This window comes from Notothenia rossii, assembly GCF_949606895.1.
Source record: "Notothenia rossii genome assembly, chromosome: 1".
Taxonomy (NCBI): Eukaryota; Metazoa; Chordata; class Actinopteri; order Perciformes; family Nototheniidae; genus Notothenia; species Notothenia rossii.
Window position 1 is genome coordinate 76,740,439 of NC_136912.1, and position 14,353 is coordinate 76,754,791.

Sequence of the window (14,353 nt, forward strand, 5' to 3'; positions counted from 1 at the left end):
CACTAAGGAGGCTCTCAATCCGACTTGACTGCAGATAAAAGCAAGACACATTAGTGACAAACCTTGATGTATAGCATTTCCTTTTAGTATAAGTCTATTGGAGTGCTCACAATCCTTTTGGTGCACACTGCCTGCCTTTAGGGTCAAATGCCACAATTCTAAGGAACAGCGGCCGCGGACTGTGTGTGACCTTTATGTCTGCGTTGTTGCAATATAACCACATTACAGCCTTAAAACACAGCCTCAGTCCTCAAAGTCTACGGCCATGAGAGCTAATGAGAGGAGGAGAGGACTGAGAGAGAGAGGCAGAGAGCATCCAGACGCCTGAGCTAAGCCTCGTCTCTGGATAGATTTATATGTGTTTGTACAGACAGCTTCTGTGGCCCTCTCTCAGTGGAGGGAGCAACCTTTACACACAAACACAGGATGTGTGCATTTGAGTGAAATCCACAAGATTATTTCCAAATGTTTTGGAATCTCTTTCTTTCTTTCTTTAGGCAAGGCAAGTTTATTTATATAGCACCTTTCAACACATGGCAATTCAAAGTGCTTTACAAAAAAGAAAGACATTAAGAGCATTAAGAAACATATTATAAAATGGCATTTAAAAACACTCATTTAAAAGCAAAGATAATAGTACTTTAGTTTAACTCCAGTTTGAGGTGTCAACCAATTTGATCAGGTAGTCTGTCTAGACATTAAGACTCCCATATGTTTGACGAATCATTAACCAGCAAGAGAGTTTGTCTGAAAAATATAGATACAAAGAAAATTCCAAAAAGTTATTAAACACAAAACAAAAATAAATATACTATGACATTTTCTTTGATGTTTAAGAAAAATTATTGAAGTTTGATGGCATTTTCTTTAAAATAATTACAATCCAACACACAACATGTGACATCCATCAGGCAGTGAAACAGCAGTAACATTGATCCTTTTAGACATTTAAATATTACAAAACATAATTTCTTCACCCCTAACTCTTCCCTTCAGAACCAGACACGGGGTCATAAGAGGGAGTACCCTCAGCTGGCGGTGCAGGAAGTGACAGCATCAGACGGCGCCTACATCGGGCAACACTCCCAGGGCCTTGGAGGGCAGTACGCTGACTACTTTAAGAGGAAGAGGCTCTAAAATGAACCAAACCACCTTGAAGCCTAAAGCTTATGGAGGGAATTCGCTGGATGCCACAGCTCCCTCTAGTGGCCTTTCTGTGGCTGCCATTTTGCATCCCTACAGTAGGTATGGAGTTGAATAGAATTAGGGGTTGCAAATGGCTCAAGTGAAAGTAAGCCATAGTGCTCTTCTTTGATCCTGGCACTTATGTACACACACACACACACACACACACACACACACACACACACACACACACACACACACACACACACACACACACACACACACACACACACATAGCCACAAACACGGTGTTGCTTTTGTCCTGTTCAAGCCTTAACTTTACTCTTTAACTTAAACTGTTGTTTCTCAGTCAGTGTGTGGCCTGTACTCAAATAATATTATCTTGTACATTTTTCTAATATAATGTAGACTAAAGTATACTGTATCTGTACGTATAAGCTGCTTTTGTATGTGCAGCCTGGCGACCTGTGTGTCTGCCGGCTGAAACTGTCAGGTGTCTCTCTCTCTCTCTATCTCTCCGTCTGCTTTCAAACCCGCGCTTTGATCCGTCAGTCGAGCTGACATCTGTTTGTACCCGCTTCAGTGTCTTTTCTTTGTATTGCCCACGTTTCCTCTTTTATATCTCCCCCCGTGGACCTTAAAGGTGGGGTAGGTACGTATGAGAAACCGGCTCGAGATACACTTTTTGTTATATTCCATGGAATGCTCTGAACATCCCGATAGCAATGAATATCTTAAGTGCTTTGACAAAAAATCCATTAAAAAATTCATCTGTGGAAGCCGTAGTGCTGTAAAAAGCACGACCAATCATTTAGCCGGCCCGACTAAAATAACTGGATGTGTCAGCCTTCCATCTGTGCACACACTTATCTCGTGCCCTTATTGGTCATGTGCGCGTTCGTGTGTGTTGGAGGAGGGGCTCTGTAAGGAAGTGGCAGATTTTTTCCGGCTGTGTATTTTCAAATTCTAGCGCACTCAAGCTGGTTTCTCCAAAATGACCGACCCCACCTTTAAGAGTGTGTGTGTGTGTGTTTATGCCTGTTGATATGCTGTTTCTGTAGGAAGTGTCAGCCATTTCAATCCCAAAGTTTGGGAGCACATCAGGAAAAAAGAGAAAGGGCCTGATCCAATCAAGGCCCTTTATTGTGGTGACTTTACAATAGCTTCCCTTATTGAAAGGACCTTTCTTTATAAAGACTGGACAGAAAATAAAAGGCTGCTGTGAATACAGTATGTAATACAGAATATATAAAGCCATGCGTAACAGACAATATTACAATAATAAACGTTTCCCAGCTCTTTTGAGCGTATTGTACTACACGAATGACAGGAACGCATTTACTGCGTGTAAAAACTTTTTTTTGTAATCTATACTGTTATATCTTTGTAATATAATATAATAATATTCCAAGGCAATTTATCAATATTGAATCAAATTGTGTTAAATGTATTTATCTGGTTTGGTTTTTAACATTAAGCCAAATATTAGAAGTCATTTCTCTTCTATCTCTCTGTCGTAACAGATTGGGGTGTTTTTGGGAAGATCTGTCGGATTGTAACGGAAGCTTTACTTTTGTTTCTAGCTGCAATTTGAATATTAAGTCTTTAAGTTTGTCCTAAATCAATACTACATACTGACTCAAAGCTTTTGTATTATGTAGTTTGCACTGTTAAAGTGCCAAAGGAAAGTATTTTAAAACCACTTAGTATGTATTTGAAAAACACGCAAATTGAGCAGCTTTCCAAAGATTGGGGAAAACAATGAAACAATTGGTTGATATTTGTGAATCATCTCCAGAATTAAAACCAAACAAATCAATCTTTTGAAGAACATGAAGCTTCTGTGTAATTCTCTTTGTGTATGATGGTGATATTCCAAATTTCCCGTCACTATCAAATATGTTTTTGTATATTGTTTGCCACAGTATACTATAAAAATACATAGTATACAATAAATATTGATATGTTCTTTTGGTATAGTGTGAGGTTGGGACACATTTCATTTCATTTTTGGGACTTTAGTATCAAACATTTTCAGCTCTTTTCTTGCTTTTTGCTCATCACATGCTACTATAACGAGCCACTGTGATATTTAGTTTAGTTTTGATCAATGGGCAGTTTTTATAGAGAAAAAGCAACTATTACCTATGATCTTCCCATAGCTAATTTCTTTCCAACTGTTTTTAAATGTTTGTATGCATACTTTGTGAAAATAGACTAGTTAGATGCTTTGATTTGTTAGAGCAAAGGCTGTGAATTATACTCCATGTCCACAAGGTTTGATGTTGTTCCTTTAAGAGAGGGCTTGGTATTTTAATATTGCAGCATTGACATTAGCTTTTCTTTTATGTGCACAAACCGGCAATAACTAAGGCTCCTTCTACTGTAGAAAGTTGAATGTAAAATGTACATTTTTCTAAATTCCTCACACAGTATTAAACTCCTACGTAATGGTAACAGCTTTCTTTCACTGTTTGTATGTCTTTTCGTATTCTGCTCATATATCACAGAGAAGAGTGCTACTTGCATCGTCATGGCAACAACACTCACAAACTGTGAAAGCCAATAGCAGGTGAGATCAGATAATGCCAATACATCAGGATAGTCCAGACACGATGACTGGCTGTAACAGGAAGTGCGTGATGTACGCACGGACACAATGGTTATGGTATCAGTGTTGGTGCACTGGGAAGGTTTTTATTAAGGACTACTAAAACAGCTTGACATTAAACTAAAGGTGGATACATATTCCTCTATTATTTGAATCTTTGTCGATTCTTGCTGTCAATTTTACCTAAATGTGTTTCATTGTTTTTTTTTAAGTTTCTAGAGAACCCTTTTAACATGAAACTGTGATATGTTTTGAAGCCTGCATCCATATCATATTTTATGGAGGATATGGACAGAAGGAGGGAAGAATTTCAATGCGCAAAGAGGGAGACATTTTATTTATTCAGCTACAATATAAATACAGACAGAATCAGCTCCCGATTAACGCCTCTGTGTGCTCATGTTTAGCATAATGGATGTTGTCACCTCTTTTGCATTCAATGCCTCTCGTCCTTTTTTTATTATTTAGAAGTCTTAATGGAGGATATACAAAAACTAGAATTCACCCATTTTTTTGACAGTCATTTTCATACACTTTCGTTTCCTATGTTCCCCCTCGTACCATTCTTTCATCAGTGTGAGCAGCCAGCTGGACTCTGTGTGTGTGTGTGTGTGTGTGTGTGTGTGTGTGTGTGTGTGTGTGTGTGTGTGTGTGTGTGTGTGTGTGTGTGTGTGTGTGTGTGTGTGTGTGTGTGTGTGTGTGTGTGTGTGTGTGTGTGTGTGTGTGTGTGTGTGTGTGTGTGTGTGTGTGTGTTCGCTGCCTCAGCTGTTAACATCCACAGGGTCTGTCTGTCTGCTCGTCTGCTTCAGTCTCCTTTTTTTTTTGTCGGTGTCAGCTTTTTCCCTGCATACTGTGTGTATATCTGTATGCACAGAATGCAGAAACTCAGATGAAGTGCAAAAGTACATATCCCCCAAAAATAAATAGGGAAGAGGTTTTTGAGTGTGTGAGGACAGAATCAGGATTGCCACGAGGAAGAATACTTGGGAGAAAGGTCGCTTGACTTGAATGTAGTGCTTTCTTTAAACAGATTTTGAAGGCATCACCACTCAGATTTCGACACACATTGAGAGCAGATCTGAGTGAAGTGTCACTTTTGAGTCTGTTTTTGCTTCCAAAGTGTTTTCCACCTTCTTTTACATTAACCAAAAATCCTTTTCAGGTACAGAAAACTTAAAAAATGTGATTATGTTAACCTTACAACCATTAGGCAACCCATTCAGACTGATGATGAAGGATATTGGTGAGCTTTGTAAATTACAACTATGAAGAACGACTTTCCTGTTCCAGCTTGGTGTCCTGTTAGGTTGAGTAAGGCCTAGCGGCTTTTCTAGGTTGTTTACAGTGAATCTCTCAAGTTGTAATGGGAATCTTTTGTCACACTGATATTTTTGATCAAAATTGACCTGGTGTTGCCATAACAACCATACAGTTAGTTATGTGTGACCTTGAGGATGTTTACGAGTCATTTAGATTTTATCCTCATCTTGCCGTCTGGATGGTTTTTGACATCTGGTTTTCTGCTTCTTGCTTCTAGTTTTCTGTACCATTTCACCACGGCGTAACAGCCAGCAATGTGTGTGACCTGCAAACATTTTCAGGTTAGCAGATTGTCATCTTTTATTCTGCCAAGCAGTTTGATATTTGATTCTACACAAAATATCTGTTTTTAAAATCCGACCTTGTGTCTGCTCTCAAATCTTTACTTTCGCATTGATTGAAGCTTTTTTTTGTTGTGCGTTCACTGAACACAGTTTTGCAGATGACGAGTGTCAAAGTGGTGTTGGAATCAGTAAATCCAGGCGTGTTTGTTTCTGTGGGTGTGAATCTCTAAAAATGTAGTTTTAGCAGCAACGGGGGTGAGGAGAGAGGCTGTAAAAAGAGAGGAAACGAAAACAACTCCAGCTGCTCAACCTGCAGGGATTTAGATTTTACTTTTCAATATTGTGGCTTTCTCTCCTTCTGTCTGCACACTCAGTGTTTGTCTGTGTGCCAGCCTCCTGTGGAGCTGTCACACTCCAACACACAGGAAACGTCTCCTGGTATTTCTGTTAGCTGGACTTTCACACTACTTTACCTGGTGTGATCCAAATCAATATGAATGCATTTGTGTCCTTTTGTGCTTCTTACCATACCTCCCGTAGAGTAAAGGGTCCTCCTCACAGTTTGCATTTTCCATGAAGGCCAAATGACAAGCATCAACCCCCCCCCCCCCCCCCCCCCGGTGAGCAGATATCTGACAGCAGTCTAATTGCACACTCACATTCATAAGGTCACAGTTGGAATCGAGCCTCCGAACCTGTCCGTCACAGGATCTGCAAATGTCTCTGTGTAGTGCAGAGTCATCCTGCTAAATCTGCACATCTGTTTTCTGCCCAGAGCCCATTTGACTTGAATGAGGATGTACATTTCAAAGACTGCTAAAAAAAACTCAAATTCGTCCAATTTTGCATGGTTTTTTAGTTTTTATCAAACGGCTCACACGTATGAGTTAATAATGCATTTGTGTTGGACTATTTTCCGATGTGCAGTATCATTATGAATGCATACGTAATGCAGATTGCCCAGCGATATGTCTTTAATGTTTTTAAAGAACAATAGTGCTCTATAACAAAGAAAAACGATCTGTTCATATAAAAACAGAACTTGTTAGACGAACCAATAATATGTGGCTCTTGGTCTTTTCATGGCATCTCTTAACATTCAGAATCATCTGGAATATTATCCTATAGGACAGGTTATCCTTTAAATGAACTTGTAGTGATGACATAAACGACACCAGTATCACAGCTACGTTTCTATTATTTACCATGAGCTCTGTCCTGATTCAGTCTTACAAAACTCAATACTTCATTGATCGTTGGGTCATCCGGGCTTTACACTGGCAATGGAAATGTGATCTTTTTTTAACACATTTTGCTGAAACACACTGGTCAGATATTTACCTTTTATAAATTCAAGCTATCTACTGATGTAACGAGCGGTTGTTTGGTATTTGTTGGTGGTCCCATTACATCATTTATTTTCATCCCCATGGCTAACATCATACTTCTTCTGAAAATAAAAGCGTTGCTTAGTTTTGTTTCACAGGTCCTTTGTGCTTGTAATTCTACTCCCAAATGATTGGTTTTCATTATTGCATTTGTCTAGTTCTAAGCCTTCAAATACTTTTTTAGAAAGATCAAATGATGGATTGATCTTTATTTGGACTGATGTTGCAAATTATCTTTAAACTGCCTCCATTAAATAACATTTTCATTTCTGTCTTTCTTATTTGGGAAACATGGAGTTTAGAGGTTGATGTAGAAAGGAGTGTGCCAGACGTGAAGTCCTCATGATGATTGTACCCAAAGGGCCTGGTTCCCCAGAAGTAACACAGCACAAACCTGCATACACACACAGAGCATATTCATTTTTCTGTGTAAATGCAGATGATCTTTTTTTGTTAATAGTAATATGACATAAAAAAATGCTGTTGGTTTCAAAGGATGCTCATTTCCATCCGAACAGAAAGTCTCATAGTTTAGTTGTGATTGTCTTCTAGCTGTATCACTTCAGGTTCAAATCCAGACTTTTCTGTTGTGTAAACGGAGCGTCCTCTAAGTTCAGAGCATCGCCATGTTCCAGGAAGTATTCTGTGTATTTCAGTCAGCCTGGACTTCGCAATAGTGAATGACTGTGTGTGTGCGGATCACAAAGCTTTGCAATACTTAACATATTCAGATTTGTCTTGGCTGTAGATAAATCTAGATTTGCTGTGCTTCTGTAAAGATTTTTTGCGTATGTGGATTATTTTCTGACCTGAAACATACTGTAGATTTTTGCTACATTTTATATCACACTGACATTGCTATTGTTTTACTGTGAATAAGGTATTTCTAGAGCAATTTTAGCATGCCTATTTAAAACTGAAATGAATAGATCAAACGGTTTTCATTTGTTAATTATATATTGCATTTGGACTGACGCAGACAGAACACAAAAAACATTGATTTTATTTATTTTTCATTGTGTATTTATGGATACTTTTACCTTCCATATTCATATGTTTGTCTTATTTTTGAAAAATATATTTATTTTTCTTATTTGGAGTAAAAGGAATTGTCTTTTACATTCCTAAATAAAATGTGGACTGAAGCACAATTGTCTTTTTTTTTGTTTTACACACTTTCCACAGTAAAGCAACTTAACTGTTCTTGAAAGTCTGAGTGAAATAAAACGGCTAAAGTCGAAACAAAAAAACTCTGCTCATACCATTTCACAAACTCGCAGATAAAATACATTTTTTTATGAATATTCTGGCATATTGGATAGAAATTACACATATGTAATTATGAAAGTCACAAAAAGAAAAATATATATTTTGCTGAACATAAAATGCCATGTGAATAATCCATGATCAATTCTTCTCTCTTGAAACTGTACCATCTGAAGTCCTTGCATATACAATCCTAACCATGGCTCTTTTCTGTTTTTGCAATATTCTGTATAGTATAGACATTTGATAATATATTGTTTTGAAAGCTACACAAACAGTAGAGAGTAGTGAAGTGATACTGCCCTCAAGTGTCTCTCCCAGGTACTTAAAGAGTGTCTCAGAGTTCAATTACATTTAGAACAGAGAACAAAAACTGAACTACCTCCAACTATAACTAGGTGCAAAATATATGTGATGTCTGCAGATTTGAAGAAACCACATGGAAGATGATACATTAGTAAAATAAAAAGTAGATTTCCTGCTTGTTTGCAGATAAAGCTCTTTGACAGAGAAAGTGCTCTCATTGGTGTCCGGCCACTAACTGAATATCTAGTGATCTGTGGAATAATTTCTCGATTCATTTGTCTAAAGTCTAATATGTGTGAAAATGAGGAAAGATGCTTTTAACAATGTCATTAAACGTAAGATATCTCCAAATAGCTTGACAGTATAAAACTAATAAAAGCAGAAACTCCCCAAGAACGAAGGGTTTTGCATTATAGCTAAAAAGGAAAAACATCTAATGTCAACAACAAAGTGAAAAAAACACGACTGACTCCTTAAGCCAGTTCATAGAGACTGCGTCTGCACTTCATTAACATAAATCTGCCAGATCGTTCTGATCTCTCTGTTTCTAACTACAAAAATAAAAAATCGTGGGATTTCCTCCCGACAGACAGGAGTCCATGAGACATACAGCGATGGCACAAAATGTTGAAAAACACATCATCAGTGTCCGTGTTAATGCCTGTGTCCATCCATCCAAACAACGACTCGGCTCGGCCTCCATCTTCCAAGCGTCCATCAGTGATTCACATGATTATAAAGGCCTTCGGCGCACATTACGGAGCAGCGAGTTTGACATTTGTGGCGACGCGGACAGTTCAATCCCTTAGATACACTTGGAAGTCCTTTTGTAAGATATAACGGCACATTTAGCGTGAGCTAAGGCTACGTATATATGAACTTGTTTCATCCAGAATAAAATGAGGAAACATCGAAATAGAAAAACAAAAATGAGAAATACAAACATGGTAAAATGACAGATGGGACAATACGTTTTTTCAGGGTTGTTGAAGGTTTGTGTGAAGCTCTGATTCTTCAGGACTGTCTTTCAGCCAAATGAAGCGACACATGCAGATGCAGATCTGGGGTCTGCTCCCGAGTCTGCAGGCAGAAGATAACTTCCCTTTCAGAGCCTTAAACCTGAAGCGGTTTAAATGTGGTTCTGAGGCTGGAGCTGCTGCTGCATGCTGCTCAGCTCCTCCACCAGGCGCTCGAAGGTGATTCTCCTCTCCGGCTTGTGCTCCCAGCACTTGCGCATCAGCTCGTACACCTGAGAACAAGAACAGTGTTAGACAACAGGTGGTGGAGATGTAAAAACCTAACAAAGGAAGAAACTGCAGTATCAGCATGTTATATTATACTCCAGTGCTATAACTTTGTTTAGTGTATGTCAGTTTGAAGGTGGTGAGGGGTTTTGCATCTACTGGGAACGTTTTTTTGCTGATTCCCTAAATGTAATGACTACTGTATTATGCCCTCACCAACAGCCACACTGATCAGTTCTATTTACTAATTTAACAACGTTTAAAATATCAATACAAATATTGACAAACGGCCTCCTTTGCATGCCACTGTTTTTGCAGGCTTGTGTCCAGACAACTAAAACTAACCTATATATCAAGTGCACATACATTAGGAGAGTAATCGCTCAGGAAATGTCAGTCTTTTTTTTGGTGATGTTTAAATGACATAGTATAATATGACCTTTTTTTGTGGCAAACTATAATATGGCATTTTTATAAATGTTATATGACATGAATCAAATACTATACTATGACTCTTTTTGTATTTCTAAGACACAGTTACAATGACTTTTTGGTAACATTTGACTTTTGTTTCAATGTTTATATACCAACAAATATTATTTTAGGCATTCAGAGCATTAATATAAAAAAAGATCATTAGAAAAAAGATGTTGGGGGTAGAAGGAATGAGAGCACAAAAGAATATGCAAGTTGCATTATTTACTATGATTCTTTTTAAATGAGAGGTCAAAGAGATCATGTTTTTAATTGCCATTTTGAATTTCTTTTTTGAAACCTTCTCCCAACACCTAAGACCTAGTATACATAAGAAGCTGTTTGCTCCTCACCTGTGATCAAACATTCACACAGTTTTTAGTTTTACTTGTCTTTCCATTTGTGGTCTAAAGTCTGTGTGGATGTTATCATTGTGTTGTCATGGTGATGAGACTTACAGGCTCAGGACAGCCCTCAGGACGAGGCAGCCTCCGCTCAGCCTCCAACACCTTCACCAGGCGGATGATGGTCATCTGTCCTTGAGTTCGACCAATCATATCAAGGAAGAGCTGCATGGGAGACAAGAGCGAGTTATAAAAGAAACAACATGCAATGCTTTTCAATGAAGCGTGAAACATGAAAGTAAAACTCCAGTGCAGATTTAATAGCTCTGCTTTTTTCATTCCTTTTTACAGATCTCTTTTGAAATGTCCTTGACCTGTGCAGATCTGTAATGCTAATTGGCTTCCAGCAACAGTGACAGGTAAAGCAGGATAACAGTGGCAGTTAGAAGCTGGATGTAAATGGAAGATCTTCATGATAGCTCTTAGCTCCTGGTGGAGTCCGTCGTCCGGCTCTTTGGCCAGCGACTGACACCATGTGCCACATACAAACGACTGTGTGATTAAAGCTGTGGTAAATACATGTCTTATTTTCTGCAAAGAGCGGTACAGTGTGTGTGATGTGTATTTAATGTTGAATTATCATCCGAGCCTCTTACAACACACAGCAAGGGTTAGAGGTTGGATGTCTGTGTGAGGGTGCAGAACTGACCGTCATCGGGCTCTTGGAGGAATCGCAGTAGGTGATGAGTTCGTACATGGTCACCCCGAAGGACCAGACGTCTGACGCCAGGTAGAACTTGCAGTGAGTCAGACACTCTGGAGCATACCTGAACAACAACAACATATGTTAGAAGAAGAGCACCAACACTTGGACAGCTTCAGAGAGAAAAAGGCATTTAAAAAAGCAGATTTTAAATGCCATCTTTTGCCGAAGGAAACTTCTATAATGTTCGACTTTTTGGGAATCTTTTTTAGAGGAAGCCAATTTGTTGTTAAAAAATGTTTGTGTCCATGCAGAATAAAAAAAGAACCTGGATTATTGCAGTGTACAATCTATTGTTACTCAGCACCTCGAGGGATCGTATGGATGTTTGCTATCAGATTGTAAGGTGTTTTTAATAGAGAAAATAACATCTTTGTCACATTTGACTAAATTATCATTTTCTTAACCCAATAAAATGCTTGTGAGAAACCAGTAAGAGTATCTTGTATCCCCAGTATTCCCATCTTTCAGTATTCGCTCCCCTTCCTTTACAAAGTCTCTTGTAACAATAACATCTCAGTCCGGCCTGAGAGAGTATGAGGTTTGATAACTCCCTTCCCCTCTTGACTCACCAGAAAACAGGGCTGTCGTTTTCGTCTTTGACGGTGTAATATCCCTCGTTTTCCTTGATGCTTTTGGTTAGGCCGAAATCTCCGATCTTCACGGTCGTCTCGTTCTCCACCAGCACGTTTCGAGCAGCCAGGTCACGGTGGATGTAGTTTCGGGATCCAAGATACCCCATTCCCTTCAAATAAATGTTGTTTAAAGCAGGGACATTGCTCAACGTTTCAAAGGCAGAGAAATGCAGTCTATGGGTGATTGGAACATGCAGACTTAGAAAACATCATATGATGGGAGAGGACCTGCAAACGATTTAAGGAGGCACATATTATGCTGCAACTATAAATCTAAATACCTGCTGCAATACCAGCCTTTGTTTCAGACTCCTGCACCGTTAACGTATTTCATTCAACATGGCAACAGCACCCCTTAGCACTTTTTTTTTTTTGTCCAGATTTGTAAGAACAGAGTGAGGTTGTCTTTTCTGAAACATTTTGACCAATAAGTTATATTATTTCAAAAGCAAACAACCAGCATCACCAACTCACAACAATCATATGAACATTTCTGTTTGTTGTTCTTTTGGAAAGCACTTCCCACAAGGAAGTGTTAAACCTGAAGCACTTTCAATGATTGGGTATGCTAGGATAACGATATATTTTTAACAAAAGAGGTCAGGTGTTGGTAACTACCCATATAAGATGTACTAGATTGTACTAGCTGGTAAGAGGAAATTCCCTTTTACCTTGCAGATCTGTTCAGAGTAGCTGAGCAGGGTGCCGAGGCTGGTCTTGCTTTTGTTTCGGGGGAGATACTCCTTCAGACTGCCCAGGGGAAGGTACTCCATGATCAGCTTAATGGCCTGACCGCCTACAAACAGATTCACACATCAACAGAAATCAGAGGCAGATATCAGCAGAGTGGTCTTTCATAAATAACAGCTCGTGTGTATTTGTGCGTGTAAGCATTTGGTAAACCCCAGTCTTATGTCTTCTAAGTATAACACCAGGAGACAGTTTACCAACAATTACCCGTATTATTAAGGTATTTATAGATACTTCCTAGAGAGTTAGTGTACTGCAATATGGAAAACAGGTCGAAAGCTTTTCTTTTGTGATTCGGATGAAAGATTAGTTGTCCAGTTTTTTTTCTGGGAGTCGAAAGATTCAGGAAATATCTGCTTAACAGCGGAAAGTGTAATTAATGACTGTCTAGATTTGATCAAGATTTGCAAGTCATTGATTCTGATGAGATGGAATGAGAGGCATACATGCCTGTTTATTTGGGTCTTTGTGTAGAACGTTGGTTCATGCTGGAATAAACTCCTATCACTGAAATGCCGGCCTGGAATTTGAGTCTAACTTAAGGACACTAAGCTCTGCATGAAGTGACTCCTTCCCTAAAAGCCACACATATCTAAATAAGCTGCTCTAGAAATAAACAGTAGTAGTTGGCACGACCATTTCAAAGAGAACCCACGGTGACACAGGTGTTACATGACATTTAAATGTTCTGGAAAGTTCCTTATGCAGCTTTAAGCTTTATTTTATCTCATGAAGTCTCGAAGTGACACACCCTGAACAGTCTGGTGGGTCATGGGCCAAGTCATGTGATCTTATGTTCCCATAACAACAATAAGATGTCCATGTGCCAGGCTGACAGAACTAGCTACATTTCAAAAGCTTGTTTTTTGTTGCTAAAAGGTAAGATTCAAGCCTTTAATAATTATAATGCTTACATAACATGTTCTTTATTACATTTAAACTGTTGTGAAAACATGTATTGATCAAATTGATATGAAGCAACAAAGATTAATATCGCTGGGACATCAACCTTAAAATTGCTATATATGTCACAATTAGAAATATGACTATGATCTGCTTAGTTAATTTAGCTGAGTCAAGATATTTAGTTAATATATTCTATCTGTTTCAGTTCAGAGAATGTTAAAACAAATTTCAACCAAAAAAAAAATCATCCTCATTAATTAAGTTATTAATAAGAATGACTTTACCATTAACGCCCAATGTGACATATGTCGCTTTTCAGATCTCAGACACTAGGGGGGGTACTTGTCAGAAATGTGTTCTATGTGGTCTATTAAGTCTAAATGATGTTCCCAAAAGTAGAAATGGGTCGGGGTTCTTATGGGTTGAGAGGAAACAGGATGAAACAAATCACCTCCGTCTACACCTAGAATCTAGATGCTTCATGCTTTGCTTTTCTACACTGACCTGATTGTACTTTAACAATAAAAGCTTGCTTTCTGGTTTCATGTATTAATACAACAACCCTCAGACACATAGGTGGATTTCTGTTTGTCTGCAGCTGAATATACAAACGTCAGTGTTTATTTTTGCAGGCACTCTTTTCCTCTTACCTTCCTCCTGGCAGATGCCCTTGTATTTGACAATGTTTTCATGGTAGAGTGCTTTCAGGATGTCAATCTCACTCGAGAGGTTGTTGCTCTGCTCCTCCCGGTTTTCCGGCTTCAAGGACTTCACCGCCACCAGCTCTCCGGTTCTATCTCCCCGAGGATCGTAGCGACACAGCTCCACTTTGCCAAAGTGGCCCTGCATGAGGAATATGTGACAGGATGATCATGAAGAAGTACTTTGTTTGGAGGTAATTTCAGATATCTGCCTA

At 38.8% G+C, this 14,353-nt stretch overlaps 2 protein-coding genes across 2 annotated transcripts in view; one reads left to right on the top strand and one right to left on the bottom strand.

The window, feature by feature from the left end:
* The window catches only part of raver2 (ribonucleoprotein, PTB-binding 2), a 78,510-nt gene extending 70,616 nt beyond the window's left edge, over window positions 1–7,894 (top strand). The window contains exon 16 of the mRNA XM_079671296.1: window positions 997–7,894. Coding sequence (XP_079527422.1) covers window positions 997–1,137 — 141 coding nt within the window. The 3' untranslated portion in view covers window positions 1,138–7,894. The remainder of the gene's footprint in view (window positions 1–996) is intronic.
* Window positions 7,895–8,030: 136 nt separating this feature from the next.
* Window positions 8,031–14,353, bottom strand: part of jak1 (Janus kinase 1) — a 35,231-nt gene continuing 28,908 nt past the window's right edge. Inside the window, exons 20-25 of the mRNA XM_079671252.1 lie at window positions 14,088–14,280; window positions 12,453–12,577; window positions 11,719–11,891; window positions 11,093–11,210; window positions 10,498–10,608; window positions 8,031–9,570 (exon numbers count right to left, since the gene is read on the bottom strand). Of these exons, the coding sequence (XP_079527378.1) occupies window positions 9,451–9,570; window positions 10,498–10,608; window positions 11,093–11,210; window positions 11,719–11,891; window positions 12,453–12,577; window positions 14,088–14,280 (840 nt within the window). The 3' untranslated portion in view covers window positions 8,031–9,450. The remainder of the gene's footprint in view (window positions 9,571–10,497; window positions 10,609–11,092; window positions 11,211–11,718; window positions 11,892–12,452; window positions 12,578–14,087; window positions 14,281–14,353) is intronic.